Source organism: Peromyscus leucopus, chromosome 20 (genome assembly GCF_004664715.2).
Source record: "Peromyscus leucopus breed LL Stock chromosome 20, UCI_PerLeu_2.1, whole genome shotgun sequence".
NCBI lineage: Eukaryota > Metazoa > Chordata > Mammalia > Rodentia > Cricetidae > Peromyscus > Peromyscus leucopus.
In genome coordinates this window covers 46,388,533-46,416,374 of record NC_051080.1, presented here as the reverse complement: position 1 = coordinate 46,416,374, position 27,842 = coordinate 46,388,533, and the positions used below count along the sequence as shown (strand labels likewise).

Here is a 27,842-nt window from a genome sequence, read left to right as displayed (position 1 = left end):
TGCATGGCAGACACTTTACTGAGTGAGCCACCTCCCCAGTCCCCAGCTAGAGCTTCTCATCCTCTTCCCTCTACCTCCTACTGCTGGGATTATAGACTTGCACCACCATGCCTCTTTTATTCAGCACTGAGACTTGAACCCTGAGCCTCAAGCATACTACACTCTACCAACTGAGCCATCTGTAAACACTGTATCTACTACGCTACACTCTTGACCTGAACGTGATTTCCCCGTGGCTTTTCCGTCCCTTTACTCCCCATACATGTGTGTCGCCAACTTAGCAGGTGGAGAAAAAAAGGAGTTTGGAAAGGAGCAGGAGCATCCTTGGCCTGCCTTGGCAATGGGAGAGCCAGCCTGGGAGTCGTTATGAATTCTTTTGTTTGTTTGTTTTTTTTTTTTTTTTTTTTTTTTTTTTTTTTTTTTTTTTTTTGGTTTTTCGAGACAGGGTTTCTCTGTGTAGCTTTGCGCCTTTCCTGGAGCTCACTTGGTAGCCCAGGCTGGCCTCGAACTCACAGAGATCCGCCTGGCTCTGCCTCCCGAGTGCTGGGATTAAAGGCGTGCGCCACCACCGCCCGGCCTGTTTTGTTTTTTTTGAGACAGGGTTTCTCTGTGTAACCTTACTGCCTGTCCTGGATCTCGCTCTGTAGACCAGGCTGGCCTCGAACTCACAGAGATCCGCCTGGCTGTGCCTGCCGGGTGCTGGGATTAAAGGTGTGCGCCACCACCGCCCGGCTTAGTTGTGAATTCTTAAGGCTGACCACGCATGTGCCACAGTCCCGCCAGTGGCCGTGGCTCCTCTGTGGATGACATTATTTGCTTCAGATACCGATGGAAGTGGCAGCCTACTTCACGGGAGACAAAGGGAAGGAAGGGCTTCTGGCAAAGCCACGCAGACGGTGCGAGGCGGGTGACAAAAGCAGGTGCAGGCCTTGGGAAAGGGATCTCCATTTCCTCAGGCTCTCATAAGAGACCGACGATGAGCACCAGGCAACTTCTGTCCCCAAGAAATTCTGCTTGCTGTGGAAGGACAGAGCGAGGCCCACGTACACAGAGCTAACCACACAGCAAATCAAGCACTGACTGAGAGAAAGGAATCAAATAGGGTGTGAGGAAGAGATTCGTTCCTCACAGGGGAGGCCTAGGAAGCCGTGCAGAGAGGGCGGCTTGGAAAACTTGTGCAATATGATGAGTGAAGTGAAGGAAAGATGTCTGATGGGAAGAATCTGCTCAAGAGACTCAAGAGACAGAAAGGGGGAGGGAGCAAGGGGGGGTGGAGGGGCTGCCAGGAGCTAGTAGACACAGAAGGCCCCTAGACAGGACAGTCTGAAAGAAATCTAACCCATAAAAAGGCATAGTTAGCTTGGGACATAGCTCAGTGGCAGGTTGCTATGTTTGCCAAGCATGGGCAAGACCCTGCATTTGGCCTCCAAGACTGAAAACAGTAACAACAATAAAACACAATCAAACAAAAAATAAGACACGGGCTGGAGAGCTGGCTCAGAGGTTAAGAGCACTGGCTGCCCTTCCAGAGGTCCTGAGTTCAATTCCCAGCAACCACATGGTGGCTCACGACTATCTGTAATGTGATCTGGCGCCCTCTTCTGGCATGTAGGCAGAACACTGTACACATAATAAATAAATAAACAAATAAATAAGTAAATAATTTTTAAAAAAAGACACATATACACACAATTAGGGAATCCATCGTGTTTTGTTTGCCCATGAAGTTGGCTGAGACAGCTACAGTGCCTGATACTAACAACAGTGAAAGTCTATTGAGCCTGAGACGCACAGCAAGACCCGTCTCAAACAACACAGCAAGGCCTGGGACTTAGTGACATGATTCAGTGGAAGAGCATTTGCCTGGTGTGTACAAGGCCTGGGGTTTGATTCCCAGCAGTTCAAGAAAAAAAGAAATGTCTATTCAGACAGGCATGCCCGATGCTAGTGCTGCACTTGGTCAACACGTATTGAGTGCCTTATAGACTGTCTATGGCATCATCCAGTGCAGGAGCCAGGGTGGGAGGTGGATCAGCTGGGCGGTCACTAGTCTTGGATGGTTGGACTTGCGGCGGCTGGCAGGCAATAGTCAGAGGTACATTGGTAACAGGAGGGAACCCCACGAGCTGATAGCCAGTGGAGATGAATCCCTTGGGAGTGAGCCTGCTGAGTCAGGAGGGCCAGGGGGACAGCCTGAAGAGTCCCAGAACCCTGGGCAGGGTTTGCAGGAACAGGAACGGGGACACTAAAGGGCGACCACACAGGCCAGAGGTATAGTGAAGCTGGGAGAAGATGCTGGGGAGGAGGCGGGAGGAAGAAACTGGCCCATGATGTCGCTACAAGCTGTGGAAGGGTCAGTGGAAATGAACACAGGCTCTCCATAGGGTCAGGGGTACAACTGTGAGCAGAGAGTCCGCAGAGTGGAAAGAGCAGCAGTCTCACGGCACAGCTATCCACCCAGTCTGCCTACACACACACACACACACACACACACACACACACACGCACGCACGCACGCACGCACGCACGCACGCACGCACGCACGCACGCACACTGAGAAAGGGAGCTGGGACAGATGAGCCAACCCTAAAGAAACATGCTCCTCCACAGTCATAAAGTCCATTGTTTCTGACCCAGGAGTTGCCATGTCTTACCAGTGTTGATATTCTGACCCATCCCCTGGCTCTGCCCTGCATTCTGATGCAGAAGCCTCTTCTTAAGGAAAAACTCGGCCCCTTTCTTTTCTCTCTTCTGCTTCACTCCCATGGGGTGCACACCCTCGAACCCCTTCTTTCTCTCTCTCTCTCTCTCTCTCTCTCTCTCTCTCTCTCTCCTACTTCTTTCTTATCTTCTCTCTTTCTCTTTTATAATAAACCACTTCCACGTGGATGCAGCCTCTGGGTTGTGAATGTCCTCCTGCCGCCATGGCCGCATGGAGTGGGTCGGCTGCATCTGCCCAGCATGCCAGCATGTTTCCCTGCACACTGGGGATACCCTCAGGTATACACACACGCATAATAATTCATAACAACCAGAGAAACAGTGACAGGCCGAGAGAAAAGTTGAAGGTCCCTCGTGGATCTCAAAGCCCATTTCATCAAGGAGTTACGCTCACGTGGACCCATCCAAGGTCATCAAAGGCAAGGACACACCCTGACAGCCTTGGGCTGTGGTGCTATAAGCAGCCTGAGGAAGCCAAACGACCATATGGAGAGATGATGCTGGCACGCTGCGCCATCTGAGGGCAGAGCTCCAGCGATTCCGTTCACCAAATGACCTGAACGATGTTCCGCTTTTCCAAATGCCTCAGTCATCCTCGAAGGGTGAATATTTGTGACCAACAAACACAGTCAGAAGAACAGACCTGAGAGTAAGGACGGACTTCCCCAAGGGGAGAAAGCACAGTTTGCACACAATCCTGTGAAAAGACAGCAACCCCACTCCAGGAGAGGCACACAACTCTAACTGAGTGTCACCTGTTAAAATGACAAAAACCTCCGCGACTGAGGATGCAGTACTCTGTGAGAGGCTATGGGGAAACAGGAGGACATTCTCATTCAGGGCCGTCGGGGAGCGGGAACAGCACAGGCTCTGTGGAGAGAAATTCCTCTTCCTCTCCTGGCCTCGGGGAGCTTTACACTCACGTGGCACGCATGCACACACGCACGCACACACACACACACACACCAATGCACATGTACACATAAATAAAATTTATTAAAATAATAAATAAAAATGTAGAGAGCCTTTATCCCTTAACATGTATTTATGATGAAGTTAGATGACTCCTAGAATTTGCTCCAAAAGTATCCGATTGGTGAAGGCCAGTAGAAAAAGCAGGGAGGAGGCCAGATTTGTGCTGTATTCATTGTTCATGCCGAGTGATGGGCACAGAGAGGTCCAGATTCACACAGCCATATACAATATGCACAGTCTTGAAATATGTGCATATAGTTTAGACTTTTGTAACTTAAACATGCTTGAAATGCCTTATAAAAATACATTAGGCTGTGATGAAAGAGTCCCAGATCAATTGAAATTCAACATCTCTGGAGTGTGTGCGTGTGTGAGTGTGTGTGTGCGTGTGAGTGTGTGTGTGTGTGTGAGAGTGTGTGTGCGCGTGAGTGTGTGTGAGTGTGTGTGTATGTGTGTGAGTGTGTGTGAGTGTGTGTGAGTGTGTGTGAGTGTGTGTGAGTGTGTGTGTGAGTGTGTGTGTATGTGTGTGTGTATGTGTATGTGTGTGAGTGTGTGCGCGCGTATGTGTGTGTGGTGTGTGTGTATGTGTGTGAGTGTGTGTGTGAGTGTGTGTGTGTGTGTGTGTGTGTGTGTGTATTGTGTACGTGTTATGTCACCTTCTCAAATAACTTTTTGTTACATTTCCTGGGGCTTTGCACATGACTTTAGATTTGGAACTTTGGGATTTGGGAAACCCAGAATAGTCTGTGTCTGGATTTTTAAGTTACATTCAAAACGGAAAAATGTAAGTCTAAAGAGCGCTGATATACATGGGACTTTCCGTTAACACGGCCAGCAGCTTCTATTTAAATATTGTCTTCTGCAGGACATTCACGGCTTAGTTCCTGAAGCCTTACATAATGGCTGGCAAGCCCCTCCCCCTCTCTGCAAAGGAACACCTGATTCACACAGCAAACACCAGAACAGAGGCCCCATTCATCAGCTACCAGACTCAGAACCAACCAGACGTGGAGCGATTTCCTAAGAATGTTCCTGTGGCCATCACTGACAGTTAAGGAAAGGTGAGCGCGGCTCAGAAGGACACAGAGGGATGATTATGCTTCACACCAGGAAGAAGCAACACTCCACACTCAAGGACAGCTAGAAGAAGAGTGCAGGTCACAGCAGCTCCCCTTGGCTCTCAGTCAACTGTGGCCCGAACCGAAGGATCGGAAGGGCACACCGTTCCCAGGAACCCAAGCGAGGGAGGGCTCGGTTCCTTGTGAAGTACAAGGGTGATAAAATTCATCTTTGGGACCCGCCCCCAAGATTACCCCACTGTGGGTGATGTCACATGATGCCTTTCAAGTCAGGAGCATAATATGAATAACAGTCTCTAATCTACATTCCCTAGCATCCTAACGTCATTAGAAGTTGTTTAATAGCCTTTAAAAACTTCCTTCTATCACAAATGTTGGTGCACATATTAATCCCAGTACTTGGGAGGCAGAAGCAAGTGAATTTCTGTGAATTTGGAGGCTAGCCTGGTCTACATAGAGAGTTGCAGACCAGAACTACGTATAGAGACACCTTCTTAAGAGCAGAAAAGCAAAGCAAAACTTACTTCAAAGTGAGGAATAAGTTTATCCCATTGGCTCCTTGCTCGTTGCACAAACACTGTGCATTTGGTATTTGCAAGGTATTTAGATATGTCTTTGAGGGCTGGGACTAGAGACAGCAGAATCCACACCCTTTTCTACATCTCTGGCCTTGAAGGCGGTGAGTCTGAAATCTACTAACGCCAAAGATCTACCTAGGACATGAGCAGACGCCAGATTGGGACTGGTGGGATGGCTCAGTGGATATGGAAGCCTGACAGTTGAGTTCAAATAGGAGAGAGTCCACTCCCACAAGTTGTCCTCTGACCTCTGCCCCTACAAACACTCACAAACAAATGCTGAAGAAATAAAGTTAATTTAAAAATGAAAAATAGGGCTGGAAGGTGGCTCAGACACTAAAAATACTTGCTGCTCAGTCATAAGAACCAGGGTTTGGATCCCAGCACCCACGTTGGACCATTTGCAAACATCTGTAGCTCTGGAGCCAGGGGATCCAACATTCTCCTCTGGCCTCTACAGGCATCTGCACACACGAACATATGTTCCACACACAGAGATACAGATGTGGGGAGGAGGAGGGAAGAGAGAATAAGAAAATAAGTAACATTTTAAAATGAAGAAGAAGGAAGGCATTGGAACACAGCCAGGCTTGTTCCTGAGTTGTCTGTGGCTGAGCTGGCACTGAGAACTGAGAAGCCAAGGAACGGCAAAAGAAATCACGCGGCCCCTAAAGCCCAGAACATTTACCATCTCGCCTTACAGACATTTGCTGATCTTGACCTACAGTAGCCTCTGGTCTCTGTGAGTTCACAGCCAGCAGCAGCAGCAGCATCCATAAAGAGCTTGTGACTGAGCTGTGGGGGCAGGGAGGGAAGGTCCTGGGGGCATAGGGAAGAGCCTAAGAGCCTTCTGGTCAGGTTGAGTGGGGGAGAAGCTGCCGGGAAGCCACTGGATGACAAGTCAAGAGAGGAAGTCTTCAGAGGCAGGCTGGCATCTGCCTTCACAGTTTGTGGGCAACGGAAAGTCATGATACTCTGAGAACAGCACGACAGTGAATCCAGCTGGGTCAAAACACTCCCCCAGCAAGAGTGAAAAGCGTTGGGATGGGGCTGCGAGGGGCCAGTCCAAAAGCTGCTGTAGATGTTATGAAAACAGCAGTGAGAAGCAGAGGTAGCAGCCTGACCACGGAGCTGCCGCTTAGGAAAGACCACCGGGTTCAAAGCGAAACAGGCCTGGGTTCTGAACCACACCCACTTCTTACAATCCACGTGCATTTAGACAGGCAACATCGCCTCTCTGCCTCTCCTACCTGTAAGACGCAGATAGCTGGGATAGATAATAACTGTGGGATGCTTGGCACTGGAGAGGCCCCCAGTGAATGCAAACAATGCTCAGGAGACAATGACTGCATTCATGTGTACGTGCATACTCATCCCTTATCAACCCCACCAGCGACTCCGAGCCTCGCCGCTACACCGTGACTGTCTGGAAAGCGGTTCTAGAAGAAATAACTGAACGTGGCCTTGGCTTTAGACATGCCTGCTGTTTACTGAGGTCCTTAAACCTGCATCCTCCTCTTAGGAAGTGTGCATTGGCCACTGCAGCTTCTTTGTAAGCAATGCCGTGCCCTGTTGTTATGGCAACCAGTTTTCCTAACAGCTCTGCTATTTTCTACACACCTTCTGGCTTCTGCATGTGCTAAAGCCCACAAGCAGGGAAATTTTATTTTTTTATTCTTTTAACTTCCACAGGGAATGCAGTCAGCTCTTAAAATTTGCCAACTGGCTGTCTGAAGCTTCCCTGACAGAAGCCCCCAGACTGAGCATGAATATGACCTTGCACAAAAAACCTCCACAAACCAGGCATGGTGGTGTTCACCTTTCAATCCAGGGTTTGGGAAGCAGAAGTAGGCGAATCTCTGAGTTTGAGACTAGATTGGTCTACAGATGAGTTCCAGAACAGCCTGTCTCAGAGAGACAAAGACAGAGTAAGAGAGAGAGAGAGAGAGAGCTCACTTCATAAATGCTCCCTCTCGTGAAGCTGGTACCCTAGTCTCCGGATCATATTAAATTTGCAGGAAACTGAAGCAAAAAGAAACACAACACAGAATTCCATGTCACAGGATCATCCTACAAGATTTAAGGTTAGAAGAGCATTGCCTTATTTTTAAATTATTTACAGGGGTGGATGTAGCCCAGTGGAACGTGGCTTGCCTAGGATGTAAAAGGCCCTGGATTTAAACCCTGAAACCTCAAAAAAAAAAAAAAAAAGTTATGTATTTCAACATTAACACATGTATCTCAGACTCAGGTTGCTATGTAGCAGAGGACAGCCTTGAACTTCTGATCTTCCTGTCTTTACCTCCAGATTATCAGGATTATAGGTGTGTCACCACTTCTGGTTTTATGAGGTGCTTGGGTTCAAACCTAGGACATTGTCCATGCTAGGAAAGCACTCTTCCATCTAAGCCGTGCCTCCCACGTCTCGTTTTCACACATGAAAATAGCTTTACATGCTGTTACAGCAAAATATCAGTCCTAACAGCCGCGTCGCCTTAGTTCCTGGGGATGGTCTGTCTCTCCCTCGTGTCGGTTCTTCTTTCCTCTCCTGCCCTTGCTAATTGTACCTTCTCTCTGACCACACCCTCGGATGAGAACTGCAGCCATCTTGCTAGCCCTTCTTCCGTTCTCCTCCGCCGCCCGGAAGAGCCGTGCGGCTTTGCCGATGGCACGTTCTCACCTGGAAGTGTTGGTCTCCCACACTTCTCCTGCTAGGAATACCGGACACACTTCTGGCCACCGTAACCGGAGCAAAGCTCACTCGGTGCCGGGAAAGACGCTGTTTTCCACCTAAGGGGTAGACTCGGGAAGAGTGCTCCTTTCTCCTCTTCCCGTACCTCCCGTGAAAATAAGACAGCGTGGGGGCTGCAAAGGCGGCTCGGTGGTTAAGAACACTCACTGCTCCGGCAAAGGACAAAAATTTGGTGCCCAACACCCATGTCGGGTGGTTCACAACAGCCTGTAACTCTAGCTCCGCCTTGAACCTTTGTCTCTGGCCTCTGAGGGTGCCTGTACTCAGGTGCACATACCCACATGAAGACCCACACATATACATAAGACTTAAAATAGGCACGTCTTTAATCCCAGCACTTGGGAGGCAGAGGCAGGCAGATCTCTGTGAGTTCGAGGCCAGCCTGGGATACCAAGTGAGTTCCAGGAAAGGCGTAAAGTTACACCTTTATATTAATTATATATATAAATATATAAATATATAATTATAATTTATATAAATTAAATTTATAATAATTTTAAAAATAAATAAATAAATAAAATAGGACAATGTGGCGTCTTGCGTCATAAGATGAAATCCAGGCACTAAGGATGGCAGAGTAGGAAATTCCCAAGAAGACTTCTGCTGTGGACCCTCTACTTACTAAACTATCATGAGACCAGAGACGATTTGTAAGTGGTACAAGAAGTGACATTCAATAAATATCCACTCGGCTGAGCACAGTGCAGAGTGCTTGCGTTCCAACAAGTGAGTCAGTGAGGCCCTTGACCTCATGGCCAGGAAACACTGAGACAAGGAGCCATGTTAGGAAGGAAATAACCAGTCGCTGGGAAAAGCTGGTTTCCCTGAGGAAGTGACAGCCGAAGAAAGGGGTGGGGTCAAGTTTGTGAAGGGCTGGGGTGTGGTCAGAGGCAGCCCGTCCTAACAAGTGTCAAAGCCTGCTAGTGGGAACAGGCTCCGTGTACAAAGAACAAGAGCCGTAGAGCTGGGCCACTCTAAGTGACTGCGGGATAAACAGTACTGGAAATGCAGCAGGGAATGAGTCAGGCTAGGAATTCTTATTCTACAGAGAGGAGAGAAGAAAGGGCTGCAGAGATGGCTCCGTGTTAAGAACACCGGCTGCTCTTCCAGAGGTCCCAGGTTCAATTCCCAGCAACCACATAGAGACGCACAACCGGCTGTAACCTGAGTTGCAGGGGATCTGATGCCCTCCTCTGACCTCCATAGGCATTGCATGCATGTGGTGAACAGACATGCAAGCAAAACACTCATGCACAGAAATTAAAAACAAAGGGAGGAGAAAAAGACAGAAAGGAAGAGAAGGAAGCTATTTAAAAATATTGGCCCAGAATAACAGCACTTGCCATGCATTTAAAAGACTGTTCCCTCTGCTAGTCTCTGTGATTGCATACCTATAATTCCAGTACTTAGGAAAGATGGGGAGAGGTCAAGGATGATCTGGACTCTGGTCTACACAGTGGGACCCAGTGGGACCCTGTCTCAAAGAGAGAAGGAGCGGGGGAGGAGATATTGTTCTCCCTGTGACATGAAAATAAATGCCAAGGGTCACAGTGGGAGCAGGTTTTGCAGAGGTCACATGATTGATGACGATGTGCGCTTTGAGGGCCAATGGGGCACAGAGGAGACCTTCATGTAAACAGAGCTGCAGACAGGGTCTCCCCATGCATTGTTACAACAAGGAACAACCTTGCCTGTGGACTTAGCATCCTCTCCTCTACTCAGACTGGAGGAGAGGGTAGCTAAACTGTTTTTAAAACTCTGAAAATAAAGATGGCATGGTAGGTGTGGAAAACAAAGACCCTCACTTCAAAATAGGAGTACTGGAGACTCCACAGCAAAAGTGAGACACTTATTTTCAGCTCTGCAGAAGCTGGGGGTGGGGGGCGGGGGTTGTCTGCAGCGGTCAGCCTAGACAATCGGCAAAAATGACTGGCACACTAATTTGTCACAAAACAGTGTTCTATCATTCCTGATCACAAAAAAAATCCCCGCGCGTTCTTCCCCATAGGCTGGTAGTCTGGAGTTAGTCTCTCCCACTCATCTAGCACAGTCCCCATCCCAAATTCCCCGCCCTCTGGGGGCCCAAGATGCCCCCCTCTTCCTGACACATGGGTTCACTCAGGTAGCAAACTGTCTGTAACTTTTTTGTCTTCTCTTGACAAGGCTTCTTTGTGTAGTCCTGGCTATCCTGGAACTCACTCTGTAGACCAGGCTGGCCTCAAACTCGAAGATCTGCCTGCCTCTGCCTCCAGAGTGCTGGGATCAAAGGCGTGCACCACCACGCTTGGCTGGCTTATCTGTAACTTTTCAACATGAAATAAAATGGAAAGTCCCCAGGCAAGCAGTGCCAGGTGCATAGCCAGGGAACACAAGAGCCTAGTGCCTCCTGCTTATCTGTGATCGCTGACGAGCTCTAAATGCACCTCATACTGAAAATGGACCACGTGACTTGCTTCTTACTTGGGGGACAGGAGACAGGACCAGAGAATCCACCGCAAACATTTGATCTCTTTTGGTATTCAGTGAAGAAGAAAACATAGCCGTGAAGCCGTAAGACAGGGACCATCCTAACAGGGAATTAATGGACAGCATCACTCATTTCCTTCTCCAGTGGTGCCCGCAGCTCAGACACACGGTACAGGAAGCAGAGAGGCAGGAAGACGAAAGACTCGGCATGGTAAACCCAAACAAGCCTGAGAAGGCAAAGTGAAGAGGTCCTGGGCGATAGGCTGTGTGGCCAATGCTACGACTCCGAGTGTCCTTGTGACTGTGTCAATTCTTCAGGGACTCCCATCCCACCAGAGAAGAACTGAAGCCCAGGGTGGCTGAGACCTGTACGTGAGGTTCAAGGTCACATGACTAACACCTGTAGTTAAATTCAGATTCCTTAGCTACGGAACTGTGCTGTCTTCCAGCAAAGCAGCAAGGAAGGGGCTGGGTGAGGAAGGAGAGGTGTGAGTGCTCAGGGTCATCATGGTACACAGAGGGTGTGTGTGAGTGCTCAGGGTCATCACGGTACACAGAGGAGTGTGAGTGAGTGCTCAGGGTCATCACGGTACACAGAGGGGTGTGAGTGAGGACTCAGGGTCACCACAGTACAGAGAGGGGTGTGAGTGAGGGCTCAGGGTCATCACGGTACACAGAGAGTGTGAGTGAGTGCTCAGGGTCATCACGGTACACAGAGGGGTGTGAGTGAGTGCTCAGGGTCATCACGGTACACAGAGGAGTGTGAGTGAGGACTCAGGGTCATCACGGTACACAGAGGTGTGAGTGCTCAGGGTCATCACGGTACACAGAGGGGTGTGAGTGAGTGCTCAGGGTCATCACAGTACACAGAGAGTGTGAGTGAGGACTCAGGGTCATCACGGTACACAGAGGTGTGTGAGGGCTCAGGGTCATCACAGTACACAGAGGTGTGTGAGTGAGGACTCAGGGTCATCACAGTACACAGAGGAGTGTGAGTGAGGACTCAGGGTCATCACGGTACACAGAGGAGGTGAGTGAGGACTCAGGGTCACCACGGTACACAGAGGGGTGTGAGTGAGGACTCAGGGTCATCACGGTACACAGAGGAGGTGAGTGAGTGCTCAGGGTCATCACGGTACACAGAGGGGTGTGAGTGAGGACTCAGGGTCATCACGGTACACAGAGGGGTGTGAGGACTCAGGGTCATCATGGTACACAGAGGAGTGTGAGTGAGGACTCAGGGTCATCATGGTATACAGAGGTGCTGTGTGGCAGAGGGAGCAAGTGTGGGATGCTTAAACAGAAAGACGTCATCTGTCCGTCTGTGTGGTCCCCTGAGTGTGGCTGCATCAAAGCAGGAGAAGATCAGTAAGTTCTAGGGTGGATCCAAGCCACAGGCATCTGGCTAACAGCACTGACTCAGCTTGGCTTAACTGCCCACTAAAATGCCTATGCAGACATCAAGAAAAACCAAAATGCACAGACAGCACCACCATGAAGGAAGGCTGACTGGACCCAGAGTCTGGGGGACTTTGCAACATTTGTACCGCATATGGGGCGTCCAGCTTTGATTCCTTACTCGAAAGCCTCCTGACCAGACATGGCATTCCACACCTGCCCTGTGGAGCCCAGAGAACCAGAGCTGGGAGTGGATGGCGTTGTATGAAACAGAAGATAGAATGGTCAACCTGCCTGACCTCATGGGCATTTGAAACTCAGACATAGAGCTGGTGCCTCCAACTATACCCCACTCCCACACAGAGGCTGTGCTGGATAGTTTTATGTCAACTTGACACAAGCTAAAGTCATCCTAGAGGAGGGGACCTCAATGAAGAAAATACCTTCATAATGTCAGGCTGTAGGCAAGCCTGTAGAGCATTTTCTTAATTAGTGACTGATGGGGGAGGGCCCAGCCCTGTTAAAGTTAAGACTTTTCTTTTTATTTAGACAAAAAGGGGGAAATGTTGTGGAATATTACTTTAACTATGTAAAGATGTGTTACATTGTGGAATATTACTTTAACTGTCTAAAAGTGTATTGCCTTTGTTTATGCTGCATTTGTTTAACAATGTAAAGATTTGTTACATTTGTTTCACATTGCCTGCCTAAGGTACCCAATTAGTCTAATAAAAAGCTGAACAACCCATAGCTAAGCAGTAGAGGTATAGGTAGGGCTGGCAGGCAGAGAGAATAAGTAGGAAGAGGAATCTAGGTTTAAGAAAGAAAAGGGGAGAGAGAGAGAGAGAGAGAGAGAGAGAGAGAGAGAGAGAGAGAGAGAGAGACCCAGAGCCAGGCAGCCAGGCAGCTACCAGCCAGCCAGCCAAACATGGAGGAAACAGGAAAGTAGGACAGACAGAATGAAAGAAAGATAAAAAGCCCCCAGGCAAAACACAGCTGAAGAAAAACAGGTTAATATAAGCTATAAGAGCTAGTGACTAAAGTATAAATTAAGGTCAAGCATTCATAACTAATAAGTCTCTGTGTCATAATTTGGGAGCTGGTGGTCCAAGAAAGCCTGCTATACAGCTGATTGTGGGTCCATCTCTGGGCTGGTGGTCCTGGGTTCTATAAGAAAGCAGGCTGAGCGAACCATGGGAGCAATACAGTAAGCAGCATTCCTCCGTGGCCTCAGCATCAGGAAGCAGGTTCCTGCCCTGCTTGAGTTCCTGTCCTGATGTCCTTCAATGATGAACAGTGATATGGAAGTGTAAGCCAAATAAACCCTTTCCTCCCCAAGTTACTTTTGGTCATGGTGCTTCATCACAGCAGTAGAAACCCTAACTGAGACAGAGGCTACCATGCTCCCGTATCATAGACTGTACATCCCAGAAAACGGCTGGGGAAAATGTAAGAAAGCATGCCCTCCACTGCAGAGCATGGAACAAAGGATGTAGTTATTATAAGGTATATAAGGTAGACAAAGGAGGTAGTTATTATAAGGTATATTTGCCCTGCACATAATTTGCCCACACTCAACTACCTTTGCTTCATATTGAAAGGAAATGAAGGAAGGAAAGTCCCCTCACTCATCCAGGGCTCGCCTCCCTTGATTCCTCTTGTCAAACTAGACTCTCACTCCCAACAGTTCCACACACTTTAAATTGTGTGTGTGTGTGTGGGGGGGAGTGTTCGTGCCTTTAGAGACCAGAGATGCTGGATCCCCCTGGAGCTGGAGCCACAGTTTGTGAGCAGCCTGATATTGGGGCTAGCTGTCTAAATGGGACCTATGGAGGTGCTGCACTGTGCTCCACTCTCAACGTCCAAAGCCATCTCTCCAGCCCCCACTCTCTTAGTTTTTACAAGGAATATAAGTTTCATTTGAAATCAGAAAACTGTTTTTCTTCCTAGAGACATTCATCTTTAACGGACCTGGCAAATCTCCAAGCACCCCTCGAAATGCTGCTCTCTAGAGATGGACACACATGGACCACCAAAGCATGGGAAGGGCCATGTTCACTGCCACAGGACTCCAGGAAGCCAGCCCTTAGTCACGGAAATGCTGGTAGGAGGCACCCACAAAGGGATCCATAATATAAAACAACAAAACACCGAGCAGATGGGGGAGAGGAGGGCTTGAAATCCCTGCTGAGAAGCCGCAGTCACGGTAGGGTAGATGTTGCCCAGGGTTTAGAAAAAGAGAGAGCTGGGTTCCCATAAGGCTGTTCTGCCTTCCAGCTACGTGACCTTGCTGAATCTGTTAACCTCACCTAACCTCAGCTTCTTCCTCCTGAAAACAGCAACCAGATCGAAACAGAAGGGAAAACGCTGGAAATCTTCTTACTGTGTCCAGCGTCCAGTGTCTGTGTTCACGTATTAGTAGGAGTTTACTAATGCTGTTGTAACAAAGTATCACAAACTGCTCAAAGATCAGAAATCCATTGTCTCGGCTCTGGAGACATTCAAAAGCTCTGGGCCAGACACAGAAAAGCACTGGGCAGATTCAGCCTAGAACAACCAAGTTTACTAATGAATTGCACAGATGCTGGAGGAAGGTATCCTGAAGGAGGATGCTGAAGGGGTCCAAGCATGAGGAACTTCTGAGAACAGAAGAAGCCAGGTAAAGATCCTTGATGGTAGAGAGAAGGCTACCCTATCCGCCCCCCATCCACCAGGCCCTACGAGTCAGGAGGCGAGTTGGAATGCTGTTGCACCCAACAATGGAATCACTTCAACATACAGCTGGTCAAGTCGGGATTATTTTACCTAGTGTCCAACTGGTATTGTCTAGGGGTCCTGCTCAGGTTTGCTTTATCTGACAGCTGAAGAATCGAAAGGCACACAGCAGCAGGGGAATCTCGGACACAGCAGACAGAATCAGCCGGTACACCAAGGCTTTTTAAGGTCGAGGAAACATGCTGTGGAACAATCTTTTTGTACACTGTGAATATTTGTTGCTCTCATTGGCTTAATAAAGGGCTAAATGGCCAATATCTACGCAGGGAGAGGTTAGGTGGGGCTTGCGGACAGAAAAAAAAGAATAGTGGGGAGGAGAAGGGCTGTTGACGTTAAAATCTTCCTTTTGAATAGGAAAAAAGGGGAAATGATGGGTGACATCTTTCTGTATGCTGTGAATATGTGTTGCTCTGATTGGTTGATAAATAAAGCTATTTGGCCAATGGTGAGGCAGAATAAGGTTAGATGGGACATTCTAACTAGAGAGAGAGACGAAAGAGAAAGACAGAGCAGGGAGATACTGCCAGCCACTGCCATGAGAAGCAAGATGTAGAGGTATCAGTAAGCCATGAGCCACATGGCAGAGTATAGATTTGGAGAAATGGGTTAATTTAAGATGTAAGAGCTAGCTAGCAAAAAGCCTGCCATGGCCATAGTTTAAAAATAATATAAGCCTCTGTGTGTTTACTTGGGTCTGAGCGGTTGCAGGACCAGGTGGGACACAGGAATTTTATAAGTGGCTGTGGGACCTTGGTGCTGGGTGAGCACAGGAAAACATCCAGATACAGAAGGCAGGGTCACCAGCTAGATGCAGAGAAAGCAGGAGATGAACATGCTGTGCTGAACAAAGGTACTGCCATGTGGTAGAGTGTAGATAAGAAATATGGGTTAATTTCAGTTGTAAGAGCTAGTTAGTAACAAGCCTAAGCTATTGGCCAAGCATTTATAATTAATAAGTCTCTGTGACAATTATTGGGGAGCTAGCTGTCCTGTCAAAAACCCCACCTACAGAAACACACACAGCAAGGCACACAGAGAAAAAGACCCTCTGCTTTACAGATGGTGGACTCAGGAAACTGAAACCCTGTCTTCTTGAGAGCCGGGTTTTTTTAAAGGTCTTGGGGAGGGGTCTTCCTCTCCTAATTGGGTTGGTCAGTTTAAACAAAAATAAGGACGCTCATAGGTCCACAAGTTTGAGGTACACACGTTCTGGTCTGGCCTTGAACTTGTTGGACAGGTCCACAGGCAGGGGTGTTATGGGGTACCTGAAGAGAAAAAAACCCAAGGGGCCTAAATAAGTCAAATGGAGTCCTTATTAACTGCCAGCAGGCCTGTCCCAAGCAGATTAGCGGGAAGCAGCCTCAACCTCCAGCTGGTTGGGTTTTCAAGGGCAAAACCCATAACTGTGACATAGACAGAAAGGCAGCTCTGGACATCTGCAGCAAGCAAGCATTGTTCACAGAAGCAGAGAGATAGCAGTTCGGTGGTCCAGCAGTTAACCTTTAGCCCAGGGACACATTGTATAGGAATTTATGGTTGGTTCAGAGACAAGTTTTACCCAAGATCGTCTTACTACTTAAAGTATTCTTAGGAATGCTTTCATGAGATGGTATAACTATACTTCAGTAGCCTACTAAAAGGGAACCCCACTGGTCATGGGGGAAAAAAGCCTGCCAAGCCTTTGTTTTAAGCTACCAGGGTTTTATCTCAGGAGGGTAAGGAAGAAGCCAGCCATTTTGGAAGTTCGACATCTTTATGGTCTAGGTGAGGCCCCTCCCCCATCCGTCTGCCTGTTGAGAACTCCATCAGCTCCTTAGTCCCTCAAAAGGGCTGGACAATGCCATGTAGGCATGCTGACACTGGACTGTCAGAGCAGGAACGACCATGAGGACCTGGGACTTCCTAGAGATGTATAAATGGCTTGGGTTTGTTGTCACCTGTTTCTTGTGCCATTTACAAAACAAACAAATCCCTCATGGTTAAAAGGTTTGGCCGGAGAGATGATTTAGTGGGTAAGGCACTTGCCAGCAAGCCTGAGATCAACCCTGGAAACTCACAGAAAAGGGGAATGCAGTGGGTAGCTGTTCCAGCTTTGACCGGGAAGTACTGCCCCCAGTGAGGCTTCCGGTAACTGTCACACCTACCTATGACTGGCCCCTGAGGTGAGGCCCAGACAGGAACCCTCAAGACCCGGATCTGTGGGCACTCTTGGTTCCTGGTGATCCTGGGTGCTGGATGGTAGACTGAGCAGAGTTCTCCAGAGAACCCAGCTGGACTGCACCTCACCTCTCCCGGATCCTGTAACCAACCCCTTTACTAGCTGTAAGTTACCCCCCAAAACAAACCTCCTTTTTAACTACGTGGAGTTGCCTTAGTAAATCTTCCAACAGGGGAAGGAGAGATCAGATTGCACAAAGCTGTTGTCTTACATCCACAGGGTACTGTGGCAAGGATGACCATACACATCATGTATGCTCTCACGCACACAACAATAAAAAGAAAAATAAAAGCTTTCTGTATAGCAAAAAGAAATACTTTCTTACTAAACAATCGATAGTAGGCAAGAACCTAAAAATGATGAGTAGACGGAAGTGATGAGAAATAACATCTTATCTAGGGTCTACGGGGAAAGGGAACATGTAAACTTTTTAGATTATCCATCCAGGAGCGCTCCCTCCCTCACCAGCCTCACTCAGCCAGGCTTTCCTTACCTAACCTAACCAGCACCCTTGAAGGTGGCAGATGTGAGTTAATCATTAGTTTAAGACAGAAGCACCAGTTTTAACAGGCGTCTAGAAGGGGCTGAGGCTGGGGTGGGAGGTTTCATGCACAGGAAGACCTAGGTTGGGGGTTCTCCCCAAGACTGTTCCTCTCAGGACATCTCTTGGGGAAGCCAGGCTGCCTTCCTCCACCTTTCCTGCTTGGAAGGAGCCATGGGAACACCTGCTTCTTTGGTTCTTCTATGATCTGCGTACACAGTAACTCCCCAGGCTGAACAAAATGCTTAGACCTTGAATTTCCCCTGCAGCATGGACCACGCTGACCTGGTTGACGTTTCTGGGTTGGTCTCTCATTTATTATCTACTTCTTGAAATAAAGAAACACAACTTACTCATCTCTGTGCTCAATGTCTACTGAACAAACAGAAGAACAAATAATCTTCCATCTTCAGTCTATAAACATGAGGAAACGAAGGCCTAGAATGTTCTCTTCATAGCATCATCAAAGTGAACAAAAGTCAACAGACTTGAACAGTAATTTGGAAACCACTAAGATGAATTTTTACAATAAATGCAAGCATCCAAAATGGGGGTTACTTAACACAGTTGTGTTAGTGCAGATTCACAGGGTTGGGAGGGTTGGGAGGCTGGGAGGTTCACAGGTTTGATGTTTATTGAGTGTCAACTATATTGCAATTACTGTCCCAAGTGCTGGGTCTATAGCAGAGGAAGCACAATATTCCTGATGCCACAGAACTTCAGTTTAATTAGAAAGAAAGAGCTAAGGGTTTTAACTAATCATGAGCTTACTGTGAGTCACCAAGGTACTGTGCCAACAAGAGCAGACAAACTCTCACCTGATTTTTCCTGTGCCAGGAGAGGTGCATTCAGAGGCCACTTCAGAATGTCCCTTCTGTTGTCCTATGCAGCTAAGCAAACATCAAGAGCCTAGCTCTAACCCACGGTTGCTCTTGTCAAGGAAAGACTTGGATGGAGTGAGTAGTGCTTTTAGAGAATATAGTCAAGCCCCAAGAGTCAAGAAGATGATCACAGTATCGCACATCTGACCTGGAAGAACTGTAGCAGAAGACCGATGGCATCTTCCAGGATTGAGAGAGCTGTTTATGCAAGACATGGCCCCACAGAGCTGGGGTTCATCAGGTGGAAATCACAGGAAGTAGGAAGAGTCTCAGAGGAAGGTGCTCTGCAGAGGAGGCAGCTTCCTACACTAAGGGGGATAAGACCGAGGAACGGCGCTGTCGGACATCAGCCTGGATCATCAAGAGATTAGGCAAGACTTTGCATCCCATTAACTGCAAAATCAAGAACTCTAAAACCAACCCCCATTGACTGGGGTTGTTGAAGAGTGCTTGCCATCAGAGAAAGCTGGATCCCAGTTCTGGGATAGAGAACACTCTCAGCCTCTTTCCCTGGCTTGTAAACGCAGGAGGCAATGGTTCCTAACTCATCCTTGTTGTACACATTAAGTGGGGTGATTTACATTAAATGTCAAGAACAGTGCCTGACCCTTCAGAAGCCATCAGTAAATGGTAGCTAATAATAATACTAAATATCTTATCTGGCTTCTAGCTTATTAAGGCAAACCATTTGCCCAAACTCTGCAAAGTGCGATATACTAGCACAATTATTTGAAACTATAAAGAACTACTTGAGACAAATTTGGAGCGTTTTACTCTCTAAATGGATTAGAAAATTTTATGGGAGACATGTGAAATTGTGAGGAGAGACTGGCGATGAAGGGGAAACGGGACTGGGAGGGTATGGGTATGTGGGACAGCTGCACTGGGCGGGTCGTGACAACCTCAGGCTCGCTCTCCTCGGAGAGCCCCCCTCCCACAATGGAAGTAACACAAAACAGTCCAGCAAACCGGTTTTATGAGAGTCAATCCTCACCACAGAAACCGGTTCTGTTTCCTTCTGCAATAGGTTTGGAAATCGGGGCAGGTAAAGGTACAGCAGCTGCTCCAGTTCAGCTAGATCTTCAATCCCAACATACCGAGAGTGGCATCTAAAAACTCACTTGCATTCCGCTGGCTGCCGGGAACCTCCCCAAAACAGGAAGCAGAGCCCCAGGGTCGGCTGTCAGTGAGAGGAATGGGGGACGAGCAAGAGACTCAGTTGTGGAACTGGCATAAAAATAAGCCTCCCACCACCCACAGTGAAGTGCAGATCTCTTCCACAAATGCCGAGGGAACGCTTGTCATGTGTGTGACACGCCCTCAGTCTAGAAGACAGGTGAAATGAAGCTGAGCTGAAATGGAGCGTCTCGGCAGACGCGGTTGTGGAATTGTGAGGTGGGGGACCTATGGAATCTTTAGGCTGGTCCAGAAGTTTCCATGGAGTGGGTTAAGGTTAGGGGAGAGCTTTTTTGACAGAAGCTGTGGGATCAGAAAGACACACGAGTCAGGCTGGGGGATGTCCAGTTGCAAAGACCTCAAGGAAGAGAGTAAACAGAGAATGTAGGACTAGCTCAGGTAACTGAAGGGCACAATAGGCCGAGTGCCTGCTCCTTAGGAGAAACCTTTACCAGTTGATGCTCAGCCTTCTGGAGAGTCCATGGAACCTAACCTTGTGTCACCTATGCCCTAAGCACAGAAGACAGAGAGGAGTTGGTCCTACAGTTAAGGCTACCAAGAGAAAGGCAGTTCCCATTTGACACTAAGGAAGAGGGACCAGGGCCCCAGGAAGAAGGGAGTCTTGAGTTCTGAGAGAACTGGAGGTTCATGGTTGAGGAAGTTTCCAGATGGGGACAATTGATCTGAGAGTCCACGTGCCCTGGACAGATGACCTCCAGGGTCTTCTCCAGCTCTAATTCCAGAACAAAGGCATCTTGGTTATTTTGCAACATGCAGTCCTGAACCCAGCTCTTCCATTCGGCTGCCTCCCTCAGAAGAGGATTGCCATAGACAGAGACTGGCATTCTGGTTCCCTACAGGGCACGGGCACCTGTGGGTCATGGGGTTGGGTTCATTAGAAAAGCTCCCACAGGGGACACATGGGGGGGGGCTGGGAGGAACAAAAGAATGGGGGATCCTGGCTAATGGCCCAGGGTGGCAGAAACCCAAAAACTTATTTCCAGGCTGCAAAACCACAGCAAACAAGCCCCTCTTCATTCCCCACCCAATACCAGTGCACTCAATAAAACTTAGGTTCACATAACCTCTGACCTACTATTTGCCCTGCCTACAAGATATGATGGGACAAAGGTGGCGTGGAAATTATGGGAATGACCAACCAATGACTGGTCCAGCTTGAGATCCATACGCTGAGCGGGAACTCACCCCTGTCCTAACCTGGAGGGCCAGGACCTGAGACTGGACAGCCCAAAGACCTAGATAGAACCAAACATGACCGGCAAAAAAAGAAAAAAGTCAATGAAATGATGCCTAGTGATATTCTGCTATTCTCATAGAAAGGCTTCACCCAGCAACGGATGGAAACAGATGCAGAAACCAAGAGCCAAACATTAGACGGACCTCTGGAAATCCTGTGGAAGAGGGGGAGGAAGGATTGTAGGAGCCAAAGGGGTCAAGGACACCACAGGAAAACCCAAGGAATCAACTAACCTAGGCTCATAGCCTCACAGAGACTGAACCGCCAACTAGGAAGTCTATGGAACTGACCTAGGCCCTCTGCACACATGTTACAGTTGTGTAGCTTGGTCTCCTGTGGGACTCCTAACAGTGGCGGCAGGGGCTGTCCCTGACTCTGTTACCTGCCTTTGGGACCCTTTCCTCCTACTGGGTTGCCTTGTCCAGCCTTAATAAAAGAGGAGGTGTCTAGTCTTACTGCAAATTGATATACCATGGCTAGCTGATACACGTGGGCCTGCACATTTCTGAAAAGAAAGGAGGAGGAGGAGGAGTGGAAAAGGGGAGGTTGGGAAAAGGGACTAGAAGTAGTGGAGGGAGGGGAAACTGTGATCAGGATGGGGAAAATTAATTAATTAATAATAATAATAATAATAATAATAAAGGAGTACAGCCTGATGATACCTTGTCTGAAGCCTTGGGATCCTAAACAAAGATCTAGCCAAGCAATGGCCTGTATTCCAACCAAGGGAACTGAGTCAGCAACGTGGGCTGTTTAAGCTGCTCTGTGTATTGTAATTCCATAAGCAGAGGTAGAGAACTAATACATATACCCACTACACAGTTCAGAACTGCTCATGCAAACCCTGTTCATTCTTGATCTTCAGAAGTATTCCTCCACGCCGAGACTGACTGAAATTTCTAGGGAATTAAAATGCTGCTGTCCATCTGAGACACTGTCCCTGGACTGGAACATGAGGCCTTCCTCTGAATGATACTGTCTTCAGGACCTTGTAAGGTTGTTCCTATTCAGAAAGTTCCATTGATGAGTGGGCCTGTCCCATGCCTCACCTGTGGCAGGAACCAGATTTCATGATATATAGACTGAAAATAATGAGTAAGTGTTGGTAAAGACTTGAGGAATGTGCATGTTCCATAACATAACAGCTTTGATACCCATACAATAAACACACGCACACACGTGTACGCCGAGTGCCAAAACAGCTGTTCTTGAAGCTGCACTTTGTTCTCTGCAACTGAATCTTTCCAACCATATTTCCTTGCAGTGCCTCCCTGGCCTTGGACTCTCCAGAGAAGTATGACACTTTCTCAGAAAATGCTGTCACAGCTAACATTTACAAAACCTTCAGAAGCTCCTGTCATCCTCCTCCTGACACGGAACTCAGCCAGCATGCCATTTGGGAAACTGCTGGATACAGCAGCAGCACACAGTAACCATCATGGTCACTGGGAGTCCAATAATTTTAAGATGAATCCAGCATTACCACAGTTTTCCCAGGCAAGCCAGGGGAGGCTTATGCCTATCTCCCAACTATGGGGTGGGGGGTAGGGTAGGGGTGAGGGGCTGGAGAAGGAAGAGTGCTTGACCTCAGGAGCTCAAGGCCAGTCTGAACAATATAGCCAGATTTTGTGTCCTTTAAAAAAAAAAAAAAGGAGGTCTGGGGATTTAGCTCAGTGGTAGAGCACTTGCCTAGCAAGTGCAAGGCCCTGGGTTCGGTCCTCAGCTCCGAAAATAAATAACAAACAAACAAATAAATAAATAAATAAATAAATAAATAAATGGAGCAAGTGTTGGTATCAAGGGTGGGGACATCTATTCCTAAGATTAAAGTAATGCCAACACAATGGGATCAGGCAACAAGACTTTAAAAACCCAAATATTGATCTATGTAACAAGTGGAGAGGTTTTATTTTTTTTCCTTGTGATGTCACCAACACATTTAGGTTCAAAGGTCAGTCTACCTCAACAGTAGCTGCCTGTGTTTGTAAGTGTCTGCTTTAACTCAAATCCTGACACTTGTGACTAGACCAGGAACTTCTCTGCAGATCCCTGTCAGATTCCTGCTGTCCGAGGAGCAGGAATGAGGTAAGAACATTTATAGTCAAAATCTCTTAGTTCTCGCTTCACATAAAGCATGCCAGCACCTTGGGATAAGGAGAGAAATCCTTCACTATGACATAACTGCTTGGAAAGTGGGCTGGAGAGCTGCAGCGGTGGTGGGCAGGCAGGAATTGTGCCCTGAGCTAGCTTAGGAATTTGAAGCCCTGCAGTGGGGCTCATTCCCAACAGGAGGGATGAGGGAGGAGACAAGAAGGCTCCACCCAGACCATTCTGCTCAAGAGTCCAAAGGTGTGAGGGCCAGGTGGCCCAGTGGATGGAGAATCACCCAGTTGAGTACACGGGTGGCCAGGAGGGAAGCTGGACCAAAGCTGGGTAAAGGCCCACTAGCTCAGGTGGCAAACGAGGGGGTGGGCTGAGGGCTAGGCTTGGGGGTGAAGTGGGCTGTCCTCCCACCCCACCCCACCCACCCACGCCCGGGCCAATGCATATGCACTGACTGGCTGAGGCCAGGAAGTGCTGGGTCGCAGCAATGTAGAGGGTTAGCTCGGTCCTCTGGGGAGCTGTTCTCCTTGACCTGGCTCCCTGGGGCTTGAGTGTGCCAGCTGGTCAGCCGGCAGGTCCTACTCTGTCCCTCTGTCTCGGTCACCCCACCCGCCAGCACGCCGTGGGGCGCCCGGCTGCCCCGGGCTCTCCTGCAGCCCCGGCTCGTTGCGGGCAGCCGGGGCCTCGCGGGCGCGCGGGGCTCACTCACCCGCGTGCAGGCCGGCAGCCTCGGGGCCGCTGTCGGCGGCGGCGACGCTGGGCAGCGCGTCCGAGTCGGTGTAGGTGAGCCAGGTGGACTCGGTCTCCCGGGTCCAGCTCTCGTAGTAGCGGGGCTCGATGGCATCAGCCCGGCTCCCGCCGCAGCCCATCCTCCCGTGTTGCGGGCGCGCCGGGCGGCCGCTCGGCTTGCGGCTGCGGCTGCGGCTGCGGCTGCGGCTCAGCCCGGGAAACGCAGCTCCGGCCCGCGAGGAGGCGCCCGCAGCGGCAGCGGCAGCGACATCGGTCCCCTAACCGCCAGAGCCGCTGCCAGCGCCAGGCTCCCCGGGCGGGCGGGCGCCCGCTGCCCCTCTTCTCCGCCTCCAAGGCCCTCCTCCTCCTCTCCACTCTCCTTCCTTCCCCAGCTGCTCTCCACCTCGCCTCTCCCACCGCCCCGCTGCAAACCCCTCCTTCAGTGCTCCGGAAGAGGCCAAGCTAAGCAGTCGCAGACAGGTGGTGGGAAGAGGGGAAGGGGTCCCTCTTCTGTCTTCAGGCGACCTCCTAGGCCCCCAGCCAGCCAGCCAGCCATCATGGGTCCACCCATGCACCCACCCGCTGATCCTGTCATCCACCTACCCATCCATCCTTCTATCAAACCATCTCGTTCTGGGTAGCTCTGAAGCTCACAGAAAGCCACCCAAGTTTTCTGGCCACTTGTTCTAAAGGCGGTGGATAAACAGCACTAGAAAATTGGGGAGACAGTGTTGTCACCGAAAGTGAAGTTAGAGTCAGTGCCTGTTTAGAGGGTAGGAAGCAGGCAGGGCCCATGACAATGCAATGTGACACTTGTCACAAACAACCCTGCCAGGTCTGCAACTTCGTGGTCTTCTGAATTTTGTTCCCGAGAAAGCAAAAGATCACCATGCGTCAGCAAGGACTCCAACGAATGCTCACTGAATAGTAATAGGCCAGCCTCTTGTAGTGACTACGTTCAAGATAAGAAGAGTCCAGTCTCAGGTGGAGGTCCCTGTGGACTCTTACCAGAGTCTGTGAGGCAGAAGGGAGCACAGACTTGGAGACTCCAGACAAGGCCCGGGCTTGTCTTCCCTCTTGGTTGCCCCAGGAGGCCTCTGCAACCTCCGAGGCAGAGGGTGAGCAGTTACCCAGGATGGGTGACTCCATCTGCCTGTGGCAAATTAGAGGCCCTCTGACACCTTTTGCTTCCTCCTCTAAATATTTTGGTACAAAAATAATTGGGTCTTCATGAGGTCCTGTGCTCAATCTCCAGTATCAAACTGATGATGACCACGATGATGATGATGATGATGGCGATGGTGATGAAGTAAAAACAAAACAAACAAACAGCTCCCAGAGAGAAGTCTCAACATTCCTAACAAAGACTGTGTTTCTTTCCCTTCAGCAGCAACGAGCTTTTTCATAACCAGCTCTTTGGCAATGTCCACACCTGAAGAGCGGCCAGAACAGAGGTGCTTGGGCTGAAAGGTGCTTGAAGATCTCTAGAAAATCAAAGCAAGCCCCAGAACTGGGACCTGGTGAGCACAAGATGAGGTAGAGTAGGCTGGAGCCAGAACCATAGGGAAAGATCCAAGGAAGGGGTAAAGGCTTTATTGGGGAGGGGGGTGGGGTGGCGGGAGGCTTCAGGCTACATCTCACCAGCATCACCGGATCTGCCCCAGGAAACTGTCACTAAAAAGCAGGTGAAGAATGAACGGAAGGAGAGGCCAGCATAGATTCTGGCGAGCATTTGGAGGTGAAGGATGGCCAGTTACTGAGGAGGGAGTACTAGAAGTACCCTGTAGATGCAGGCGTCTAGAAATGACGGACAAGTCGACAGGTGGTTGTCCTCCTTTTCACAGTTTTACTTTTTCCTGCTCAGCTAGCCGCAGTCAAGTAAAGTCCACGTGCAATAAACAATTCATGTTTTAATCACGCACCATCCTAAGGAGCGCGATGAAATCTTACACCATCACAATCCATTCTGCCTGAATATGAATCATCCCTTTGTCCAGTGTGTCCATGCTCTATACACACCTGCCCAGCCAGATGTGGCTCTGGAATGCCCCTCAAAGGCCCACATGTTAAGGCTTAGTCCTCGCGTTGGTTCGGGAGAAGCTCTAAGCTGTAGGGACTATTGGGAAGTCTTGCAGTTGCTGTAAATGAAGTGAAGAACTGTATGTAAAGGACGTAAGTACCCATCATGTGGAAAGCACTCACTGCTGCTGTCACTGCTCTTAGGGGACAAGACACACAACATCAGCATCTCTCTGAAGAAGAAAGTCCCAGAAATTGTCTCACAAGACAATGCTTGTGAATTTGCGGGCATTAGTGCTTAAGTTTGGTAAAGGTAGTCATCTTTGCTTTTCCAGTTTCCTTTTTCCTTTCCTTCTGATGTTGCTACTGATGAGCTTCCTGCAAATAAAATGTCCCCCTATCATTTCTACATAATCACCTACCAGGCAAAGTTCTGTTTTCCCGAGGACTCTCTTCTTGCTGGTATTTAATAAGATTCAGAGAGAGTTGGTCCTCTGAGACTTAGGGAGCAGCCAATCTGTCCTTGTGTTCACCAACTAGCTGAGACATGTTTGCAGAGTCCGGCAGGGCTCTGCACACCTGGAAGCCTTGCCTGTGGGAGGCTAAAAGAGGAGGATGGGGGTTCCAGGATAGCCAGGACTATGTATTGTGGTCTGAGGCTCCAAATCAACCCAAACACACACAAGAGGTTACCTCAAGGCAAGATTTAATGCTGGGAAGCACAAAGAAGAGGGGAGGGGGAGGGGGCTGATCTACCCGGGTCGCAGAACAGACTCAGGAGCTGAACTGCGACCCCGAATGCCAGGTGAAGCAAGAATTTAAGCACAAAAATCAGACATTTGCGGCCAAGTTACAGTTATAATTTTCACTGGTCAGGATTTAGAGATTAGGGGCTTCCTTGTCAATCGACATATAAAGCAAACTTTTCAGTCCAACCAATCAGATTCATTTGTTCTTTCTGTTGTTAGGAACAGCCATGATATTCCTAGAGAACTAAAGATGCATAACGACTATTTCTGTAGTTTAAGGAGGAGTAGATCAGCCATTGGAAGGTTCCCAGCTCCCCTGGGGCTTGGGAATCTGAACTTTGTTTCTTTACCCTACAGATAAAACGGAGTCTGAAGTCAAAATGGCAGCACTTAGGACAAGGTGCTTTTTGCCTATTCCCAACATATACACTGAGAACTTGTCTCAAGACAGGTAAGCCTGGAGTTGTAGTTCAGTTACTGAAGTCCTTGCCTACCATGCATAAAGTCCCAGGTTCAATCCCTAGCACCACATAAAATCAAGTGTGGTGGTATATGCCTGTAATCCAAGTACTTGGGAGGAGGCGAAGGCAGGAGATCAATTCAAGGTAATCCACAGGTAGACTTGGAGTTCAAGGTCAGCCTGGGCCAGGTGAGACCTTATCGAAAGAAAAAAAGATCCTGGCAGTGGTGACACACACCTTTAATCCCAGCACTTGGGAGGCAGAGACAGGCAGATCTCTGTGAGTTCGAGGCCAGCCTGGCCTACAAGTGAGTTTCAAGACAGCCAGGACTACACAGAGAAATCCTGTCTCGAAAAAACAAAAAACATAAAAAGGAAGGAAGGAAGGAAAGAAAGAAAGAAAAGAAAAAAGAGAGGGATGGCTAGGTAGCTTTGCGGAGCTGTCTGAAGTCAGACATGTTATCTCTGCAGAGCTGAAGTCTCAATCAGACTCCGAACTTCTGGTTACTGAATGGCTCTCTGCTCTTTTAATTATAATTCTCTAGTCGGAAACTGAATTTTCCTCCAAGCTTTTAGCAATAAATTTTGATAAATTAAATGTAACTGTAAAATCTAGTAAATGTTATAAATCGGTTCAGGATCTTTAGCCCGACTGCCATGAATTAGCCATCATTTCCCACAAAGTTTGAAAGAAATAAAAAAAGAAGAAAGAAGGAACTGAGGAAGGGGAGATGGAGAGGAGGGATGGAGAGAGAGGAATTCTGTGGCTAGATCAACTCACATTGGTAGCACGAATGGACCCCTGGGCTTGATTGCCAGCACCGAGCCTGGGGGTTCAGTGTAGCCCGGCACTCAGGATGTGGAGACAGAAGACCCAGTCTTCTGGATCATTCTCTACATTCTCAGATACAAGACACGGTGGAGGCCACTGCTGTCCACTAACACCAGACACGGCGGAGGCCAC

At 48.8% G+C, this 27,842-nt stretch overlaps 1 protein-coding gene and 1 long non-coding RNA gene across 3 annotated transcripts in view; one reads left to right on the top strand and one right to left on the bottom strand.

The window, feature by feature from the left end:
- The window catches only part of Baalc (BAALC binder of MAP3K1 and KLF4), a 72,144-nt gene extending 47,098 nt beyond the window's left edge, over nt 1–25,046 (bottom strand). Inside the window, exon 1 of one of the 2 annotated variants that reach the window (XM_028879231.2) lies at nt 23,631–25,046. In XM_028879231.2, coding sequence (XP_028735064.1) covers nt 23,631–23,790 — 160 coding nt within the window. In that variant the 5' untranslated portion in view covers nt 23,791–25,046. The remainder of the gene's footprint in view (nt 1–23,630) is intronic. The other variant, XM_028879229.2, reaches the window with a different exon arrangement.
- Nucleotides 22,820–26,078, top strand: LOC119086388. Its single transcript, XR_005089672.1, has 2 exons — nt 22,820–22,903; nt 25,038–26,078. It is a non-coding gene; the product is annotated as an uncharacterized LOC119086388 (long non-coding RNA).
- Nucleotides 26,079–27,842: the final 1,764 nt, after the last annotated feature.